Source organism: Dendropsophus ebraccatus, chromosome 2 (genome assembly GCF_027789765.1).
Source record: "Dendropsophus ebraccatus isolate aDenEbr1 chromosome 2, aDenEbr1.pat, whole genome shotgun sequence".
Taxonomy (NCBI): Eukaryota; Metazoa; Chordata; class Amphibia; order Anura; family Hylidae; genus Dendropsophus; species Dendropsophus ebraccatus.
In genome coordinates, this window is record NC_091455.1 from 77,980,441 (window position 1) to 78,003,288 (window position 22,848).

Here is a 22,848-nt window from a genome sequence, read left to right on the forward strand (position 1 = left end):
GGGACGTTGTTCAAAAGGACAGTGACCATTTAAAGAAAACACATCACCTTAGTTTATTTTGGTCAATTGATGCAAACAGTATCAAAGCTAGATGTCAAGCAAGACATTTTCAAATGACCTATTTTTATTCCCATTACATTTTTTTTAAAATCATTCCTGTGGGTATTTGCTACTGGTATACAGAATTCTGTGGTTAATTAGTGGATCCTGGCTACAAGTACTCTCTGTAGTCAATTTTAGTACACACTGTTTTAAGCTGCTACTGAAAACGCTTCATTTATACAAGAGCTATCTCACAGGATGTTCTCCCTAAGGGTTAATCATATTGTCTCATACATCTCACAGCAGGCGGCAACAGCTGAGAAGAACCACTCAAGCAGCAGCAGGTGGAAAAGGAGGACTGGGAAGTAAAGATGAGAGAAACTCCTCATATTCATTTCAAGAGGTTTCAATCTCATTGGACTGTTACATTTCTTTCAGTTTTGACTCTATACTTGCTTGACTAGTTGCAGAGAATTTGGCCCAGCAAGTGTTAGGAACCAATTTGGCCTACATTTATATGTTGTCTGTGTCCTCCCACTGGGGTAACACATTGCAATTGCAGACGAAGATTGCAAAGGCCACATCTAAAATTATTCAAGGGCCTTTTTTAATGTAACTAATTGTTACTGTGCTGGCCAAAAGTATTGGCAATTATGTCAGATAATACTTAATTTCTTCCAGAAAATGATTGCAATCACAAATGCTTTGGTAATACTATCTTCAGTTATTTTGCTTGCAATGAAAAAACACAAAAGACAATGAAAAAAAAGTCAAATCATTGATCAAAACACAAAATTCCAAAAATTGGCAGGAAAAAAGTATTGGCACCCTCAGCCTAATACTTGGTAGCACAACCTTTCGACAAAATAACTGCGAACAACCGCTTCCGGTAACCATCAATGAGTTTCTTACAATGCTTTGCTGGAATTTTAGACCATTCTTTTTTGGCAAATTACTCCATGTCCCTGAGATTTGAAGGGTGCCTTCTCCAAACTGCCATTTTGATATCTCTCCACAGGTGTTCTATGGGATTCAGGTCTGGACTCATTGCTGGCCACTTTAGAAGTCTCCAGTGCTTTCTCTCAAACCTTTTTTCTCTTTTCTAGTGCTTTTTGACTTCTGTTTTTGGTCATTGTCCTGCTGGAAGACCCATGACCTCTTAGGGAGACCCAGCTTTCTCACACTGGGCCCTACATTATGCTGCAAAATTTGTTGGTAGTCTTCAGACTTCATAATCCCATGCACACAGTCAAGCAGTTCAGTGCCAGAGGCAGAAAAGCAACCCCAAAACATCTGGGAACCTCCGCCATGTTTGACTGTAGGGACAGTGTTCTTTTCCTAGAAGGCCTTATTTTTTTCCTGTAAACTCTATATTGATGCCTTTTCCCAAAAAGCTGTACCTTTGTCTCATCTGATCAAGAACATTCTTCCAAAAAGTTTTTGGCTTTCTCAGGTAAGTTTTGGCAAATTCCAGCCTGGCTTTTTTATGTCTCTGGGTCAGTAGTGGGGTGTACCTGGGTATTCTTCAATAGAGTCCCTTTTCATTCAGACCGTGACAGATAGTACGGGTTGACACTGCTGTACCCTCGGACTGCAGGGCAGCTAGAACTTGTTGGATGTTAGTCGAGGTTCTTTAGCCACCATCCGCACAATCTTTCGTTGAAATCTCTTGTCAATTTTTCTTTTCTGTCCACATCTAGGGGGGTTAGCCACAGTACCATGGGCTTTTAACTTCTTGATGACACTGCGCACGGTAGACACAGGAACATTCAGGTCTTTGCAGATGGACTTCTAGGCTTGAGATTGATCATGCTTCCTTTAAAATTTGGCTTGTCAAGTTCTCAGACAGTTCTTTGGTCTTCTTTCTTTTCTCCATGCTCAATGTGGTACACACAAGAACACAGGACAGAGGTTGAGTCAACTTTAATCCATTTCAACTGGCTTCAAGTGTGATTTAGTTATTGCCACCACCTGTTATGTGCCACAGGTAAGTAGCAGGTTCTGTTAATTAGGTATGGTCCGAACCCTCTGAGGTTCGGGTTCGTATGAACCCGAACGCTCAGCATCAGATTCCCGCTGTCTGCCCGCTCCATGTATGGCTATGGCTGTATCCCAGTTTTCCAGGCGGTCCAACCGCTGGATCCGCCCGCTGCACAGAGCGGGCAGACATCGGGAATTATTACCGAGAGTTCGGGTTCGTACGAACCCGAACTGAACTCAATTTGGACCATCCCTACTGTTAATTACACAAATTAGAGAAGTATCACATGATTTTTCTAAGGGTGCCAATACTTTTGTCCACCCCCTTTTTTATGTTTGGTGTAGAATTATATTCAATTTGGCTTTTTGACAATTCTTTTTGTGGTTTTCCATTGAAGACAAATTAAATGAAGAGATTAATACCTAAGCATTTGTAAATGCAATAATTTTATCATATTATCTGACAGAATTGCAGGGGTGCCAATACTTTAGGCCAGCCCTGTATGCGACATATTCTTTACAAAAAGTTCCCTTAACAAGTGCAGCATGCAACTCTAACCGTAAAAAAACCTAAATGTTCCTTCTTCCTATCCCATTTTTTTCCCCAAATATGGCAATATGTTATGATCCTGCTTGGCTGCTTTTAATGGTGCTTGATCTAGACGAGCTTTTATCAGAAACCTGATCTATAATTATCTACCATGTAATTCCCTAGACTGGTCATCCTATTTTGGCTGGCAGTTGTTCATTAACTGAGCTCTTGACACATGACATGGATTGGATCTTACGGCCTGTCTTAAATAAATAGATAAATAAATGAATAAGAAAAGTATTGCCATACTTGCATGATACCAAGGATTTCTAAAGTAACTTGGAGGAATTTGGGTGGTAACCTGAGTTTTCCTTGATTATAATTTACTTTGAGAGCCTGTACACCAGCATAATGCAGGAGGCTGTTAGAAGTAAGGTCAATAAGTAGATATAGGTAATCATGCTAAAATGATTGATTTTTTATTTATTTTTTTGCAATTCATTGTGGTTAATTTTTGTGAATAATGCATTTCAATTTGATAGGTGCTGGGATAGAACTGTCCTGGTTATGAAGATGCCAGTAGCACCAATTTTGCAGATTTTGAACAGACACCCATTTATAACATAAATAATCCTTTATTACAATTTTTGCAGATGTATTCTCACTTTATCAACAATATTTTCTTCCGCTTGGTCTGGCATTGCAGGAGAGTTTGACACATTAAGATCATGTTTGAACAGGAATGACAGGAATATTTTTTTTCCTAGTCAGTTTTTCACTAACTCTTTGTTAAGGTATGATACTGTAGCTTTCATCCACCTCCTATCAAGCATACAGTACCTATGGACAATTCATCAGATTGCATTGGATGAATAACAATGATAATTCATTTCAGTTGCAGGCTAGGGAATTACATGGTAGATTATAGGAGATGGGTCATCCGAGAAAAAGCTCTAGATCAAGCACTATTGAGAGCAACTAAGCAGGATCATAATAGATTAATATTTGGCAAAAAGAGGGTTAGGAAGAATAAACGTTTTGTTTTATTTCCTTTGGTCACTGAGTAATATGATCTGTGCTGGCATCAATCGCCACTGGTACTTAATAGAAGAATATCCATTAATCAGTCATGTGGCAGTTCGTAAACCCATTATATTCTTTAGGAAAAAGCAAGAATTTGCACGATGCTCTTGTTAAGAGTGAAGAATTCATTGCATGACAATTGGTTGCATTAAAATAGACCCATGGGTGATTATAGATGTGACCAATGCAATTGCTGTGTATGAACTTGGTGGTACTGGGAGAAAACAGAATATGTAAAAATTATTTATTTTATTTATTTATTTAACTTGCTGAAAACTTATAGTCTATGCAAAATAAAATGTATAGTCTATGCCATTATTTGTATTTGTGACTGATCAGAAAGACCCTTAAAACAATGTATGAACTAGAGGGGATAGTGACAAAGTGCTATTGCAGTGAGAAGCTGAACTAATAATGCACACGGCAGCACTAGGACCACTCGATTTAAATGACCAAAGCGATCTGAGTGCATTTGCGTCAAAGAACAGCAAGCAATTTGTGCAGATGATATGGGTTTTCATACAGGTAGAAGGTTCTAATGTAGCCTACATGTAATATGTGATGTATTGGCAAGTTTTGTAAACTTGCTATGTTTAAGTGTCTTTTAAATAACTTCTTGCCTCTGCAGCCACTTTTGGCATTAAGGACCAGGCTGTATTTTATATAATTTGACCCCTCTAATTTTATGTACAGTAGGAATAGCTTTGCGACACATAAACGTATCAAAAGGATTCTAAACTAGTTTTCTTGTGACAAAATGTACTTCCTATTAGTAGTAAAGTTTAGTTGATACATTAACCCTTTCTTTGTGAAAAACTGTAAAATGTCATAATTTTTTTTAAAATGTGCATTGAAATAATTCTCTGTGTGTAACAAAGACAGTCATACAACACAAATGAGATAATAATTCACATTTACAATAAGTCTGCTGTATGTCGGCATTATTTGACAACAGTCCTTTTATTTTTTTAAACGCTTTAGAGCTTAGAAGTTAAGTAAATGGTTCAAATTTCACATACAGTAACAGCGGCGACAATTGGGTGCAGTAACAGCAGCAATGATTACGCACAGTAACAGGAGTGACAATCGGGTACACTTACAGCAGTGACAATCAGATAAACTAATGGGCAAGGATTAGGTACACTGACTGAGCAGCATTTCTCCTATTCATCACCCGTCTGAACACTGCACATGTGCCCTAATGATCCACCACATGTGCAGTGTTCAGAAAGGTGATGAATAGGAGAAATCCTGCACAGGTGCATTCCTAATGGTGAAGAGGGCGGGGAGGAGAGACAGAGGGGCAGTGCAAGCCTAATGCACAGCAACTACAGGCCACGCCTATTTGACACAAGGCTACAAGTTTGAAAGTTATTTTTTAGTACAATAACTGTATTACCATCGAAACGGGCCCCAGGATAGATCTTAGTTTAAAAGCAGCAATGTGACGGTATAAGCGGCCTGGGGAGGCGGATTTTGGGTACAGAATCACTTTAAATATTTTAAAATGCACTGCTACTACTCAAATGTACTGGTGTTAATAAATAAGCCTGGGTTGAGACACAGGAGTCAAGAACAGGTCTGTAATAACATAAGCCACATTTTTTATGATATTATGGATGGGCCTAGAGGAGTAATGAACAACAATGATCTGAGATACAAATTTATCAAAACATTTGACTAATAACTAGACATGAGCGAGTAGTGAAATATTGGACTTTCGAGAATTCGAATTGAATAGGCACCGAAATTCGACTATTCGAACGAGTATTCGATCCCATTATAGTCTATGGAGAAAAAATTCTCGGCACTTGGAAATCAAAATTCGACCACTTGGAGATCACGAAGTCCCCCATGAAACCTCCCTAAACGATGCAAACACCTCCGGAATGACACTGGGACATTAGGGGAAGCATGCCTGGGTGCACCCAACACCCCAAAATCGCAGTATAATGCCACTCTCTGCAGTTGCGGAGGTAAAATATTTGCGAACGCTTTACGAACATTTACAGTATGGCAAAGTTCACACATTTCGTTTCGTATTTCTTGCACAGTGTTACATACATGATTCCAATGTGCGTCCGCAGAGCGTCATGTTATTCGCACATATAGCGCGTAATGCTGTACGAACGTTACTGGAACAGTATGTATGACGTGCCTTTTTCTGGGCTACTGGAACAATATGTATGACGTGCCCTTTACTAGGCCACTTAAACAGTATATATCAGGTGCCCTTAGTGGGCTACTGGAACAATATGTATAACCGACCCTTAGTGGTGTTAAACAGGGACACTATAGGTCACTTGTACACACAGGGTTCTGGAATGAATAAACCTGCTGATGTTGATGCTGCTGCTGTTATAACATCTATTTCTTAGCACTGAGAAGTGCTTTTGATTCAGAGATGACTTTTTCGCTTGATCTTAGCCCTGAAAAGGACATTTGGGTTCTGTAGTAAGCTTGCCTAACCAAAACGCTACTAAAACCTATCTCTCCCTCCTGCAAGATCTTTCCCTGGCTAGGTTGAAAGCTTATCTGCGGTCGAGAGGCGGGAGCCAAGTATTTAAGATTCGAGGTCATGTGGTTCAGCCATCCAATGAGGGTAGATGCCGTTTTTGCGCTGCGTGGGTATTCCCAGGGTTCCTCACGGCCTCATTGCATGGTCATTGGATTAAAAAAAGCGTGTCAACTGCGATGGGAGGGCTTTCGAATGTTTCCCGTGTATTCGCCTAACTACTCGATTGAATTTGAATCTTTCGAATAACGCAATATTTGATCGAATACCTACTCGATCGAATTCACTCATCTCTACTAATAACCCTTCCAATTCACTGCACTTCAAAAATAATTTAAATATATATATATATATGTATATATATATAATTCTTTTTCTGCTGCTTTCTTCTTTGAAGAGAAAAATATTATGAACAGCATTATAAATAACTGAAAGCTTTCAGCGTAATATGGGTTACTTGATAATATGGTACATTATTTCATATTACAAATGATTTTTGACTTGCAGAAATTGCCATCTCTGGAACAATGAAAGCAAAAAAAAAAAAAAATAAATAGAATGGAAGTTTGTATGAAAATATCTTATTTGAGTTCAATTAGGAAACATGCCTTGCTTTCCTCACAATAGGCTTTTCTTGCCTTTTCTAGATAATCACCTATTTTACATCGCCTTGTTTTTTGCAATTTAGATATTCAGTAAAGCATGCTTAGGGAGAAGGAGGGGGCTGAGCGCTGACACTGAGTGGCTGCTTTTGCAGTGAGCTCCTGCTGTTGGGCTCATAGACACAGAGACAGCTCAGCCAGTCAGCTAGTGATGCTGTTGGAATCATAGACACTGAGACAGCTCAGCTAGTCTAAGGCTGGACTCTTTAACACAGCCATCCTGTCATCTATTGCTACAGCTGTTGTTGCCGCCTTGTCAAACACTTGCAGAAGCTTGGGGAGGGTGTATGAGACAATCTGTAATACAGCAAAAGAGACTGAGCAAACCAGGGTACTTAGAGGAAGCATACTATTCACTATGGCATCCAACTTCAATGATATTGTAAAGCAAGGCTATGTAAAAATCAGAAGCAAAAAGCTTGGGGTAAGTCACAATTCCACACTATGTGCTTTCTTGCTTCTTTTTTTCTTGCTTGTTTTTACTAGATTGTGCTGTACATTTTTCTGTGACAGGCAGCTACTGTACTATCTTTAGCTACTCCTATGTACACTGTATATTCCATGGGGAGGAATGGGAAGGAGTGGATGATTTGTGTACAGCAGTATTGAGATCATCTGCATTTATACAGCAATTGCTCTGATATTCAAGGGGGCAGAAGAGAAGATGATCAGCTCTTGTGAATGTATATCTGGCTTCACTTGCTATGCACAGATCACTGAAACGCTGTCCTTAGGTCTCAGATTGCACCTTAATGTCAAAGACAACAGACTAATGATCTGGTTGGGATTCAAGGGGAATAACCTTGCCAGACACTTCTAAGCTTTGCACTGTGTTGCTGGGGACATCAGCTCCTGAGTGGATTATCCATAGTCTGAGGAATGGACCCACATGGGAGTTCTATACAGCCTGTTTTTTGTTGTATTGCATTCTGGGGATTAACTGATGAAAAAGAGTGGATTAGTATGGTAAAAAGTATAAAGGCTGGCAAATCGTAAATGAATCGTATATTAAACTAAAGATTAATATCATTGAAATAAATGTTACCTTTTCCATTACTCCCCATCTCCACTTTATATATAACTGTGCCTAAAAAGTGACATATATATATATATATATATATATATATATATATATATATATGTGGTCATGCCCGGAAACAGCTATATTTGTTTTCCTATTTAGCAATATGTTGGTTTATTCTGAAACTGTAATGAACAAGAATTGCGTTCAGCCTGTCTGTTTCTATTATAGTCATTGACTTTAAGCGAGCACATAAACAATGGATGAGGGATGAACATGTTTTGCTGAACTGAAAAGGTAGACACTAATGCTGCGATGGTTATCTTATCTTGGGCACATGGCTGAATGATTAAACATCAGAGTTGGACTGTATGATGCCAACAGACAGGCAACAGCAGGCTGGAGGCATAGTCTAGCACCTGTGTTATCTGGAGAACTCCTGTCAAATAATGAACCGCTTCCCCCAAACTGTGTCAGATAAGCCAGAGTCACTCAGAAAATGAAAATTCCTCAAGTAGCTTGGGTCTTAACCGGATCTCTTATCACTAAAATGAATGATTTTAGCAGTGACATGGGGACTTGTCATACTGCATAAATTGCCTCTATGTTTGTTTGCGGTTATTTGGATCTTGTGTATCGTCTTAGCTGCTTATGACTTACACATTTATACTCTAACCTGTAAGAGATTGATACTAGAATGCACGTTTAACGTAAATACTATAATCCCTTATCGCTGTCACGTGTATAGAATGAGATCTTTATGTGAATATGAAGGTTTAAATATGACTGTGGGCTTTCAGGTAGTTTATAGGATGTGTCAGCTACAACCAGCTTTAGGGTGTTTATGATCATTGCTCTCAATTCTATGAACATGACCAATGTCTCTTTTATACATGTGGACAGATAATGTAATTATATGGTCCATCTTTGTCTTCTTGCTTTGTTTGACTATACTGTATAACAGTAAAAATATTCACTGTTTGAACTTTATAGGTAACCTGCCTCCAACTTTTAAAGGTTCTTTAGGCATTTTACATCTCTGCAGCATGTCGTTCTGTTATTGTGTCTGACTTGTAAGGAAAAATTAGCTCTGTTTTTTAATACATTACATAATGATGGAAAATGTACACAACATGCATTTAATACTAAGTAGAGGCTGAAAAGACTTCCACTTTCAGAGATTTATCATGGCGTGCTTGTCATAACATCCTGTATGTAATCACCCGTCTCTTCAATGAAAAATTATATGTCTAAGTAATGGTAATCAGAGAACAAAATAAGCAAAGTTGTTAATGTGTGAGTCTGAGGAATTCTTTTAACAGGTAGAAGCATGGTTCAGGCTAAAATAACTAACCAATGAAGGCTCTAAAAATTGCGTATTAGGTCTGCAATGGTACTCAACTTTTGGTGCACTATGGATTAGTTTCTTTTTTTTTTTTTTAGATTTTGTATATAAGAATAGGACTTGTCAATATTGACACAGGAAACTATTCCTCCAATATGCGAAGTACCTGACTGCATTTTGTCAATGTGTTGCTATTGATTTTTCAAAATATTTCCAGAATAAGAAGGTCAACTGCAGAAAGAAGTTCTGCCGACTATGACAAACAAGCAGAATGCACTCAAGCATCCCAAGGCTCACACAGTCAAACATTAGCAGAGCAATTTTTCCATAACTAGTACAAATAATGCCAACTTAATGTGATGTGTCTTTAATTTTTATTATTCAAGAGATTAATTTTTAAGACAAGCTAATCTAAGCGGAAGAATTGATGCCATGTCATACCAAGGAATGGAGGTGGCTAATGACATTTTAAATGTCAACGGGGCAATAAAAAGTCCTAGGAGCTGAAGGCTTTTAATTAGCCCCAGACAGATATTCCTCCATTGAGACGGATGTGCTTTTTTCTTACTATGTGCCTGTGAGCAACGGAAGCTGGAGATATACTGACCTATTGTAACATGTTAGATTGAAACTACATTACTGGATTCAGTGCTGTAAAATCAACTGTAGAGTACACTCAAGGATGAGCTGATGACAGAAAGAAGAGCATTATTTCATCTGCTGTGACAATCAGTGACTCACAGGCTTTATTGTTACATGGAGGAAGCCTTTTCTCTTTATATCTTCCTTAATAGAAAAGATTACCCAGGTTACCATAAAAATGGGTTTAGCACACTGCCTAATGTGTACGCCCGATGATGCATTCGGCGCAACCTTTTTCAGTTGTGTTGTCCTTTGCAAATTATTTGGCATTGCCCATTCACCTATGTACTATTTAAAGTGAAAAAAAAACAGACATAAAAAAAGAGTCCAACATGCATGTTGACTATTAGAATTATTATTTTTTTTAAATCAAATTAATTTACCTACCATTTTATATCCTAAAATGCCTATTTTATCAGGACATTAATGACCATAGATGTCTCTTCTGGGGACACCCTTTTATGAGCCAGTGAACAAAGCCACTGACCAAAAGCGTCTCTCTTCTTGGCGAACTTGAACCATATTTATATGGATATCCAATCAACTGAATGGCCACCATGTAATACTACATTCCCCCTACATAGAGTCCTTGGAGACAGCCTTACAGTGCTCACTGGTATATATTAATACTGTATGCACTGTTTAAGCCTTTGGGCTCATATCTTAACATCTTAATTGTTTGTATTAGCTGTTTCTATAGCTAGAGGTCAATTGATGTACTAACACTGGAATTACCATTACAATTACCATAACTTTACAATTAGCACTAAAGATAACCTAGTGAATTAAACATTGAACTCTTACGTGCTGTGATGAGGATTTTAAATGATTGCATTGATCTTATTGGCCCATATCTTAACATCTTAAGACTATAAACCAAGATTTTCAAGAATGTTTTTGAATTGCACAAAGTTATCTATAACATATGGCTCCAAGTGTAACCTATTTCCATCTAGGAACACAGAGCAGTGGGGTAGAGCTCCTGCAGTCAGTTGTCAGCCACATACAGGTTTGTGAGGAGGGGGAAGAGAGGGTGACAGGGAAGATCTCTTGGGACACATGGTGTATTATTTGTGTATATCTCAGTTTTAATTGCAATATTATAGAGACAACAGACAACATAAATTACGAGATAAAAGGAAGACTTGCTATGGTTTAATTTTTTCCATGCATTTTTTCTGTTAAGTTTCCATTTCATGGATGTACTGCCAAGTAGCAAGAGTTGCAACCATTGTTCAGCCTTGCATTTACTGTTGAAGAACTTACTTTATTTTGAACTAAAAAATTTGTACATCACTTAATTTACCAAAAATGTTCCTCTTTACCCAGAAAAAAAACTATAAGTACTAGATGTCTCCCTTCTTTGCAATATGCTGTTCACTGTCAGTTGTTAGGAGAAATCCATATCTAGTAACAGAGGTAGCAATATGGAGCACAGGAAGGGAGGAAGGGGCTAACCATGTGCCATGCACAGAAATGGAGGAGCATGTCTTGGGTGTGCATGCAAGCTGAGGCTTTCTATATCCTCCAGATTATGTGCACTCTCCATGAAAGGTAGATCAAGGCTTAACCTTGCGTTAGCATCTTTTTAGTACTTTATGTTTATATTTCTGCTCATATGGCCCCCTGGAAACCAGTTAACCAGTAAACTGTTCACCACCCACATGCCATCTATAGTAGTGTGATTTTCCAGAGAAATAAGGGGGTAAGTAACCTCTTGAGACTGAGGTACAGTATTGGATCTCTAGGCTGTAACTGGTTTGGCACTGGCTTAATTGAGGAAAGTAATCAAAGGGAACCCTTCTCTTCACCCTTAGCTCTGAAAAGGAGGCATGGACCTTGTTGCATAGTATCCCCAGGCAAACCGGTTGGCAGCCAGACACTGTGATAACAACAAGACATGGCCAAGATGACAGGACCGAAAAAAGACTACAGGACGAAAGTGTTGTCAGATACAGCCAGGATTCAGAGCTAGTAAGTAGAGAAGTACCACACGCCAAGACAAGGTACATAAAAGAAACAGATTGCTGAACTCAGTGAGACCAGCCAAACAACAACACTGCCAGCTGCTAGTGAAAGCGCTCAATGCTTGGTCCTAGGTGCATTGCCCCCTGGGAAACATGAATATGCAAAAGAAGAGCCTGTGGAGCCTCATTGAAGAGTCTCAAAACACAGGACAAGCCAGATATCCCTCCGGGAAGGACCCAGCCAAAGGGCAGCTCCTGTTATGAAACCACCAAAACCACCATATTAAGTGGTCCTATAAGTCAATGTAATGACAAAGGATAAACCAAGGCTAGGTAACCATCCACATACAGTTGTTTCGGGTTGTTGCTGGGCTGGGTCCTTACCGGAGGGATATCTGGCTAGTCCTGTGTTTTGAGACTCTTCAATGAGGCTCCACGGGCTCTTCTTTTGCATATTCATGTTTCCCAGGGGGCAATGCACCTAGGACTCCACTGCATTAAGCGCTTTCACTAGCAGCCGGCAGTGTTGTTGTTTGGCTGGTCTCCCTGAGTTCAGCAATCTGTTTCTCTTATGGCTCTACTATGCATTGCTCCCACCTAGCCAGAATCCTTCTCCATACTGATGAGGGGCAACACCCCGAAACAGCTGTATGTGGATGGTTACCTAGCCTTGGTTTATCCCTTGTCATTACATTGACTTATAGGGTCACTTTTGGTGGTTTCCTAACAGGATCTGCCCACTGGCTGGGTCCTTTCCGGAGGGATATCTGGATAGTCCTGTGTTTTGAGACTCTTCAATGAGGCTCCACGGGCTCTTCTGTTGCATATTCAAGGTACATAAAAGACATAGACTGTAGCATAGTCAGGAGTAGATGGGAGGATCCTGTTGCAGATTAACAGGTACTAGATGAAGGCAGAATCCAGGAACAGAGTAGAGGTCATACAAACAGTATCCGCATATACACCGGAGCAGAAATGAAGCAGAGTTACAGTATGTGGCAGCCACAGATGACCACACAGAACCATCCAATGGCAGGCTGCAAGACAATGGCACAGTAGGAGTTAAAGGGGTGTTCCGGTATTCTATCCTGCTCCCAAGTGTATGTAGGTGCAGGGTCGGCCAACTTTACTTAGAGGCGCACACCTCTTTGTAAATCTGGCCAGGGAAAGGGGACAGGGCTTTAAGACTGGCCTACTCGTACGCCAGTTTTTCTAAATGTCCCCCCTGGTATAATCCCTGAACGTACTAGCTTTAGCATGCTATTGCGTGCTTTACCACTGAAAGTAAATGGAAAATAGAAGAGCTCCCTGGCTCCTTTCTCTCTCCAAAGACAATAAATTGATTTTTAGTAGTTACAGTACTGTAGTAGTGAGATAAGCAATGATGTATAATTCTGCAGCATCTTTATTATTTTACCTTGTGTTGGAGTACCTCTTTAACATCACTAGCTGAAGGGTGTGGTAACAGATCTTAAGAACACAGGATTCAGCTAGGAGCCTTGCTGGGTCACACTTTTAGATAGCTACAAAGAGAGAGAGAGAAGGGCACAAGAGAAGGAACAATAAGTAACAACACCATTTGTGACAAATATGCATTATGAAAGTCTAATGTTGGACCACCTCCTGCAGCTGCGTTTGTAACAGATTAATTTCTGATCCTCTAGAAGCTTTTAAACCTCTGGTCGCTAATCACTGCAGCAAAAGGTCAAGGCGTCCGTCCACCTCTAGTTAAATTTAGAATTGTGAACTCAGCACTAACATGAACTTGCGTAATGGTGGCCATTGGTGTCATTGTGTTTTTTCTAATTCAGTCTTTCTTATTCTAAGTCTCTATGCCTTATGTAATAAACATGCAAATTGTTCATGTCCATTTCAGTTCTCTACTTTGAATGTCTTTTAGATCTAATCTAGTGCGGCTATATATGCAGCCATATTGTTGTAATGTTGCATCAGTACCCTATATAAATTGAGAAGTTTGTATAATAGCAATTCTCTAAAGAGAATATGTTTCCATATTTACACTCACATTTGATCTATGTCTACAGCTGGCAAAAACAAGAAAATATAGCTGAAATACAGATGGAAAAACAGAACTGTGACAACAAAGAGCTAAAAAAAAATCAATATGACCACAATACAGGCACAATATGAACATTAATATAGACATAAATACTGACAATGCAATCTATATCACTGTGTGTCTGTATTTAACTCCATCTTTCACCTTCATTTCGATACATTTATCTGGATGATGCCATCATCCCCGAGCAGCTTTTAGTGCAGTATCTTATTTAAAATTCTAATGTAGGGTTTGGTTGACATTATAGATATAGAATCTCTAAATAGCATCATATGGAAACAGGCAAAAATGGCAATAATATTGCAATAATAATATTGCATTAAGCCGATTTCTAGGTTTATTTAGAGAAATACTCAAGGTTGTTCATTCCCAGCATTTGACTTAACAAGCCCCACTAGTCCATTCCCAATCAGAATAAATGCATGAATATATTACATCCATGCTGTACTAGGCAGTACACAGAGATACATTTAAAAATAAACATATGCATCACTTAACTCCAAAAGTGATATATGGTGAATATTAAACCACATTAAACATTCTCTCTTCAGTGTACATCATGTATTTATGGCTGTAAAATTAAAGATGCCTTCTCCTGCTGCAATGAGACGTCTACAAATATTTTCTTCTTATTTACATGTTGACATCACTTTTTGATGTGCTATCTAGATAATAAATCCACTTTTGGAAGTCACAGTTTAATTTCCCTGTTAACTACTGAGCTGCTGATCTTGAGTTATAGTTCAGCTAGTGTTTAACCTGTAATTCCTAGCTGTGGTGCTAGAACCTAATGTAGGCACTTCACAAGTAATTTAGTATTTACTTCTTGTTATATCTCCCTATATTTTATAACAGTAGTAGATGCAAATTGCCATGCATCAAAGGTCCGTCCTGGAGACTAACAATTTATTTTATACATGTCATTACTTTTTCTGTCTCTTTCCCTCAGTTCTGAGCATGCTGCTTTCTGGTCCGAAAAATTTTGTCTGAGCTGTTCCCTGCGTCTAAGATCTGTACTTCTCTCCTGTCTGCCACTTTGTAATGCCAGGAGAATTAATTAACAGTGAGTTCATCAGCAACTTGACCTCAGATTAACCCTCCTGTCATTACCAAGAAGCTACAAAGTTGCAGATAAAACCTTACAGGAACTTGTTTACGAGCCATCTTAGAAGGGAAGGGGAAGGAGGGGGATACAGAGAGAAAAGCTGACACACATGTTTTTGTGTCTTCAGCAGAAAGCAGTATGCTCAGAACTGGTGGAGACTGAATATGCTCAGAACTGGTGGAGACTGAATAGATAATTAACATACATATTACCTAATTGGATAACCCCTTTAAGTAGATCAATTTTATATGATCAACTCTTATCTATTTTTTCACGCACATGTTATTACCACTTCTTGTTTACAGAATGGTTTTTAATATTGGTTTACATTCATGTCCCCCAAACTGTAGAGTTTGGCTGTCCAGGCATTAAGGTGGTTGTAGAATTACAACAGCTCAAGATCTGTTGGTTGAAGACTACTGGTTTAGACCATATAACTAGGCAGCCTTCTATTCCATGTGCCTAAAGTTAATGTATCACTAAACCTTTTTTTAACCAGTAAGAGCCGATACTGAAACATGTTATTTTTTCTAATCAGTTTATATTTCAGATTAATTATTATTTTTTATGACTTTTTATATGATGGGGCAGCCATCTTACCTTAGACATTGAACAGCACTTAAAGAGATGCTCTATGAACATAGATACAATAGTCTGGAGCAGACCGTATTCACAAGAATGCGACTGTCTATTAAACATGCTGTGTAACCTGTGCAGAGGTCCTTTCAGAGCAGGAGGGGTGAGGCAGAGCCTTGCGCTTCACCTATTGTGATTGGTATTTTATCAATATACTGGTATCATCTTTCACTGTACTCCTTTCTGTGGTAAGGGATGAGACTACTGGAGGTTACCTGTGTAGAACAAGTTTCAGCATATTATAAGGTCTAGTAGTCAGAAAGAAAACTGCAAGATTGCAGAATTATTTAAAATTTTAAACACTTTGCAAGAGCTAGAAGGCCAAAGGTTCTCTGTCCCTAATCGAAGTTAACATTATCATCATTATGTTTGCATATATCATGTAAGAGTATATTCTTGCCTGTTTATTGTAGTTTTATATAAGTTAACTTATATGAACTTATGTTAACTTATAAGATTGCTTTAAAGGGGAACTATCAGAAGGTTAGATAACTCTAACATGGTGATAGCCCGCTATTGCGCTTGGGGTGCTGTGAAGGAAGGTGTAATCCTCTGTCCGGAATACCATTAGAATCACTGCTCTGCCCCCATAGCACCAAGCAGGCCTGTCAGCTCCATCGATTCATCAAACCTGCTAATAGTTCCCCTTTAAGGTCAACCAGTAAGTAAGTACTGATATATTTTTGTTTTTATGAATAACAAATTTGTTATAAATAGTACAGTTATATATACTAGTTATGTGGATGCTAAAGTGACCTTAACAATTGGGTGTATGGCCCTTTAAAATGGCAGACTATGAAGTGTGGCTTTTCCCTTGACTAAGATGGCTTCCAATGTTTCATAGATGACTCTGCACAGGTCTCACTGATGTAATGATTAGTGATGAGTGAATAGTGAAATATTCAAATATTCGATATTCGTACGAATATCTCCTGAATATTCGATCCCATTAAAGTCAATGGAAACAAGTATTTGATTATTGAAAAATGTCTATTTGACCACTTGGAGGTAACAACCGGAAGCTGGGGGATTTGAACGCTTATCGAATATTTATCGAATATTTGGCGAACTATTCGATAATATTCGATAGATTGAATACTAACATATACCGCTACTCTTTCCATGCGGCCGATGGTGGCGAGTGGCTTACTGACAAACATACAGTATGCATGCAGATAGATTTAGTATCAATTATTATATTATCTTCTTATCCGGGCGAGTGACTGAATACATATCCCTAGGAATAAGAATTCAATGATTTTTTAACACATTAATTAAAGAAATACATGTTTTATGCAGCACTTGCCCTTTTTTTTTACACTTCATACATTGTTTTTAATTATACAAATTAATTAATTAATTAATTTAATATACAAAATTCTGACAATGATAGCTACAGTTTGCTGGCCGTTGCTTTGTGTAATAGGCGCGGAGACAGCATACTGCTGCTATCTTTTATGGGCTACCTGGACGATCTAAAGATTGCCCAGTCAGCCCCTCTGCAGCTCCCCGCAGCCCCCCGATCCTCCCCGATCGCTGTTGGTGCGTGTAATAGCACCAACAGTGCGAGGGGAACAAGCAAGTAAGCACTGACATGACAGGTCAGCAATCGCTTGCTCCTAACACTGGGCTATCTAATAGAGCCCAAGTGCCCCTATCACAATCTACAATGCAATAGCTGGATTTCTGTTGTCAGGTCGCTCCAAAAGTGTTGTCCTGTTGTCGGTAGTGGCAGATCCTGGGGACCAGACATTGTCAGTGCTATTTACCAAGGTGATGGGCAGGAAAGGTGTAGTCATCAGGCCGGGTCATTAAAGGAGAACTCCAGGTAAAAAAAAAAAACAGGGAGAGCAGACGGTATAGGAATATAATAAAGAAGTACTGTAGAACCAGGGAAATACAGGATACTTAAGGCTGGCTGGGAGTTGGTGGTGCTGCGTGGGCACCAGGGCAATTACGTATCATTTTTATTTTATGTTCCCTCCCAGCATTGTGCAGATAAATGTAGTCTGGAGAACACCTTTGCTCAGGAACTAACAAGGCACAGGCAAGAAGGAATGGGATGAAGCAGCTTTAAATAGGTGTTGGTTAACCAGGATAGAGGAATCAAGAGAATAACACAGACTTCTTTTAACCAAGAGAGTGGGCATACATATCATGGAGGACAGTAGAGGAACTGCAGTGGTGACTGAAAACACACAGAACAGGCCAGAAGGAGTATTAGATAGGAAAGTATAGAGTTGGTTGATTTCCTATGACACTTGCATTTAGGAAATTGGTTTGGCATACATATTACTAACCATTTAGGTTAGGTGAGGAAATTTTGCCTCATCCAGTAGCAGGTCGTCATGAAAGGTGCACTTTAACAATAAAAGCTACTGTGCTATAGCAATGACCTAAGCTAAAAGGATCTCCAACTCCTAACTTAGGATAGCTTCACACGTACCTTATCACAGCGGATTTGATGGTGCGAATCCGCAGCAGATCCACAGCAGATTAGATCTAAATAACTGAACACTGCAGATCTGCTGCGGATCCTGTTCATGTGAACACACTCTTATACAGCAAAATGCAACAGTTTAAAGGGGTTGTCCAGCGAAAATCTTTTTCTTTCAAATCAACTGGTGTCAGAAAGTTATATAGATTTGTAATTTTATTCTATTTAAAAATCTCAAGTCTTCCCATACTTATCAGCTGCTATATGCTCTACATGAAATGTTGTTTTTTGTTTACATTCAGAAACAGTACTCTCTGCTGCCATCCCTGACCAAGACAGGAACTGTCCTGAGCATGAGAGGTTTTCTATGGGGATTCGAATAGAAAGCCTCTCCTACTCTGGACAGTTCCTGTCTCGGCCAGAGATGTCAGCAGAGAGTACTGTGTCTGAATGTAAATAAAACAACACTTCCTGCAGGACACACAGCAGCTAATAAGTATGGGAAGACGTGAGATTTTTTAAATAGAAGTAAATTACCAATCTATATAACTTTCTGACACCAGTTAATTTGAAAGAAAAAGATTTTTGCTAGATAACCCCTTTAAAACAAGTTTTTTTTGTTCGTTTTTTTGCCATTGTTGCCTTTTAAATTTAAAATTCTAGATAAAAAGAATTAGATGAGATTAGATAAGCAGAATTTCCATCACACGCGTATTGTAAAAATTAGTTTTTAAAAAACTGTTTGATTTATTGGCATTTCTCTGCTATTGTGAAGAGATTTAGTTGGTAAAAGACTTGGCAAGCTAATGTACTATACATAATGATTTAGTATTTGTTTTCTCATCATTTGATATTTCATTTCCTGGAGGAGAGAAAGCGCACTGAACGGAATATTGGACATTTCTTGAACAAAAAAAATAAATGAAATGATTGTTTTAAGTGGTAGTCTAGTTTTGAAAACTTATTTTTGATGCTTTATTAAGGAGTTAATAGAAAAGCAGATTCTGCATAGAGATGCTCACTTACAATGTGGAGGACTATGTATCAAATAGACCACTGATTTCAAAGGGCACATTGCAATGCTTTATAACCCCTGTGGCGGCACTGCAGGGGAATTAATTTTAAACAAGGTTGAACTATATAAATACATATTTTTCAAAGCTATTTTGGAATAGATATGATATGCTTTGTGGTAGCTCCTTTAATTTCAAATACTAATTTCTTCTGCTTTATTTTTTTACAAGTTTTCATAATCGGTTTAGCATATCAGCATATTTTTATGGTTATGAACATTTAACATACTTCTTTTTTATGTAAATATCATATGTATTGGACTTAAAATATAGAACATCTTTTTTACATGGCATACTATGAAAAGATGTGGCACTGCAGAATCTGTAGACGCTATACAAATAAATATTATTATTATTATTAATATTATTATTATGTGGCAAACTGATAAAGAAGTATTTATAAGAGATGAGCGAATTTACAGTAGCAATGAAGCAAATCGCTTTATTACACTTGCCCGTTGATTTTCAGGCTGCTGCTTCTGAACTCCGCCCTGCTCTGGGTGCCTGGAAAAGCTGGATGCAGTCCTGTTTCACTTTGTTTTTATTGTAAATTTGCTCATCTTTAGTATCTATTGAATAGATAGTAGATTCTATTCATTAAGCGAAGGTCTTCCTTTTTCATAATTTGGTCTTTGGATCAGTTTGTGACTTAGGTTGCGGTTTCAATTGTAACCATATCTTGGCAGTCAATGTTCACACTAGGCTATGTTCACACTACGTAAGTTCCGTCAAAATCACAAGTTCCGTCAAAATCACGTGACTCGGCCGGGTCACGGAATGGCCAGTCTCATACGCATTCTGCACATAGCCCTACTGTGGAATATAAGGAATAGATGACATTGGGTAGGGGGGAGTTAGTTCAACAGCTTTTAAGCTTTTACAATATTTCCTAATACAGGCTTATATATGTAAAAATCTTTTCATGTCAAAATACCTCTCCAGATAGTCCACTCATCAATACCTAGCCTTTGTTTATTAGGAATGTTGTTATAGATACTGCTCACAGCCAACAAGTGCATTCACATTACGGCTAGGTGCATATGCCATTACTCATGGAGTATACTCTGTAAGTGCAGTGTTACATCATTCTCTAGGCCTGCTTGCTCTGTGTGCACAAACACAATGATACATCCTAATGCCCAGAGGCACTGTTGCTTGGAAGGGATGTAGACTATTTAGGGAGCCACATTGTTACTAGGAAACCGATTAATAGAATTTGTAGTGTACACACAACATATATGGAGGAATATATCTGTGCCAACTTGCTTATTTAGTTATATTGGCATTTTGTAGGTTTAATATCGCATCATGCGCCAAGTTTGAGCTGTGGTGTTGCTAGGCAACCCAAAAGGAACATTCTCAAACTATTGACGCCTTATTGAAAGGTTAGAGTAGGTGAATGCCCTGTGCATTTCAGAGGTATTATATTATATAAGAAGCAACTAATGTGTCTGTATTATTCGCTAAAACGTGATGCCTGCATGCTGTAATACCAATAAAACACAGATAGCTGTAGGGATCTACTGCTAGTTACAGGTTAGATGCTGGTCACAAAATAAAAGGGAGTGGCATTGTTACATTTTAGAGGGGCTAGAGATATACATAATATGGACTTCACTATTAACCTGGGGACATACTGTACCTTCATTAACTTTGATTATTTCAGGAAGCAAGTATACTCTGATAAACCTAGAATTTATCGTCCAAAAACTAGGCAATCGTGTCTATACTTAATGATAAAACCCATATGGACTAAAGGTACTACTTATCTGCCTTAATAAAAAAATTAGTCAATTGTTTATGAATTTCATAAGTGAACCCACTTTGTTTTGTTTCTGGAAAATCTGTATTCCTTCCCAGGGTTGGGGCCCACTATCTCAGTAACAGAAAACATCAACCCCATAGGTTCTCCTCCATGCTGTTCCTATATCAGTTGGGCAGTGGGTATTGCTCTAATTTCACATAGCTCCTAGGAGGTCTCAAGTTCCTCTACTCAGTTGTCTCTCTGTCTTTTCCCTATAGTCCAGTGAAAATAGCATCTTGTCTTGTACTAAGTGTCATAGTCACCCTCTTTGGAATGGCTTTTATTTGATTTAGTATATATAGAAGTAAACTACAATGTAAGTAAAGATGAGCAGATCTACAGTAGAAACTAAACAAAGCTCTTTATTCCTATATGCATTCTGATGTTTGGGCTGCGGGCTTTCAAGTATGCTTCACTCCCTGCTGCTCCTCCCCGGGTGCTGGGAAAAGATGGATCCAGTCCAGGGAAACGTCTCTCAGTTTTCTAGGACTGGATCCCTCTTTTTCCAGAACCAGAATAGGAGTGGCATGGAGCGGAGCAGACTACAAAGCCCACAGCTTGATCAGCAGAATGCAGATCGGAACGAAGTGCTTCGCTATGTTCCTACTGTAGATTCGCTCATCTCTAAATGTAAGTATGCTACACAGTCCCATCAATTCAACTTTTGTTTTCACAATACTCAAGTTTTTTTATATTGGTAGTTTAAATTTTTATGCTGTCTGAGCTGATCCCTTAGCTAAATGTCTCTATGCCGCAATGTGAAAAATTAACATGATTGATGGTTATAGTCTGCTATATTGAGCAGTTACATATTGCATGGATATATGCCTTTATGGTACTCTTTACCCCAAGCTAATAGGGTGATGGACGTCTCATTTCAGTTAATTGTTTGTGCCTATTGGTTTATAGAATGTCTTAATTTGTTAATTTCATTTTTTACTGACCCCTAGCAACCAATAAGAGCGCAAAATTCACTTCTTTAAGTGTACTTGTTACAATGGGCATTGTCCAGATCAGTGGCGAGATCCTCTGTTCGGCTATGTTCACACTACGTAAAACTATGGCCGTAGTTCTCGCCGCAGAACTACGGCCGTAGTTTTGAGGAGTTGAACATAGCTTTATTTGCAATGGGATCCCGGCCGGAGCGTACACGCATCGTACACGCTCAGGCCGGGATCCCATGTGGCGCCGGGAATTCCGGCCGCAGAAAGCCCTGTCAGTTAACACAATGAAGCAAGCGGCTCCCGCTGCTTGCTTCACTGTCGGCTATGGGAAGCTCTGATGCGGGCGCGCGCTAATGCGCCCGCATCAGAGCTCTGCGGCCGGTCTCGGAACAGCCGGTCTCTAACATAGTGTGAACATAGCCTTAATCTGAAAGATCAAGTTTTCATGCATATGGAGACACAATATGACCATAATGTGACCATTGGATCCATTGGGGGTCTCATTGCATCCCCATATCCACAAAGACTCGAACTTCCTGATTAACAGAGGATCTTGTTGCTGATCCGGAAGCGGCCCATTGTGACAGGTACACTTTAAGCTTGTTTGTTTTTTTTGTTTTTTTTATTATAATAAGGCAAATTAAGTGGAATAGATAATCTAGCTAGGGATGTTAAAATGTAAAAATGTTAGAATCAGTTTTCTTGTACCCTATTATATCACGTGCAAAATATGCAATTTATTCTCTGGAAAATTGTTATTCAAGTCAACTTTTTTGGTAAATATTAACTCTGTTGTGACCTTGACACAAGTATTTGTGCATGTTCTGCTACCCGGCAGTGGTAATAATCAAGAAGAATGAGTTACTGAGATAAAGAGAAATGATGAACAGTTATTATTTTGTATGTAATAATTGCAATCATTATTCATTATTTTCAAGGGTTTCATGCTGTTATAAGTATTAGACATGCTTTGTAATTTT

The 22,848-nt window shown here is 38.7% G+C and overlaps 1 protein-coding gene across 1 annotated transcript in view; it reads left to right on the forward strand.

Annotated features, from left to right (window-relative positions):
* The first annotated feature begins 7,172 nt into the window (after positions 1-7,172).
* The window catches only part of DOK6 (docking protein 6), a 310,121-nt gene continuing 294,445 nt past the window's right edge, over positions 7,173-22,848 (forward strand). Inside the window, exon 1 of the mRNA XM_069960119.1 lies at positions 7,173-7,238. Coding sequence (XP_069816220.1) covers positions 7,173-7,238 — 66 coding nt within the window. The remainder of the gene's footprint in view (positions 7,239-22,848) is intronic.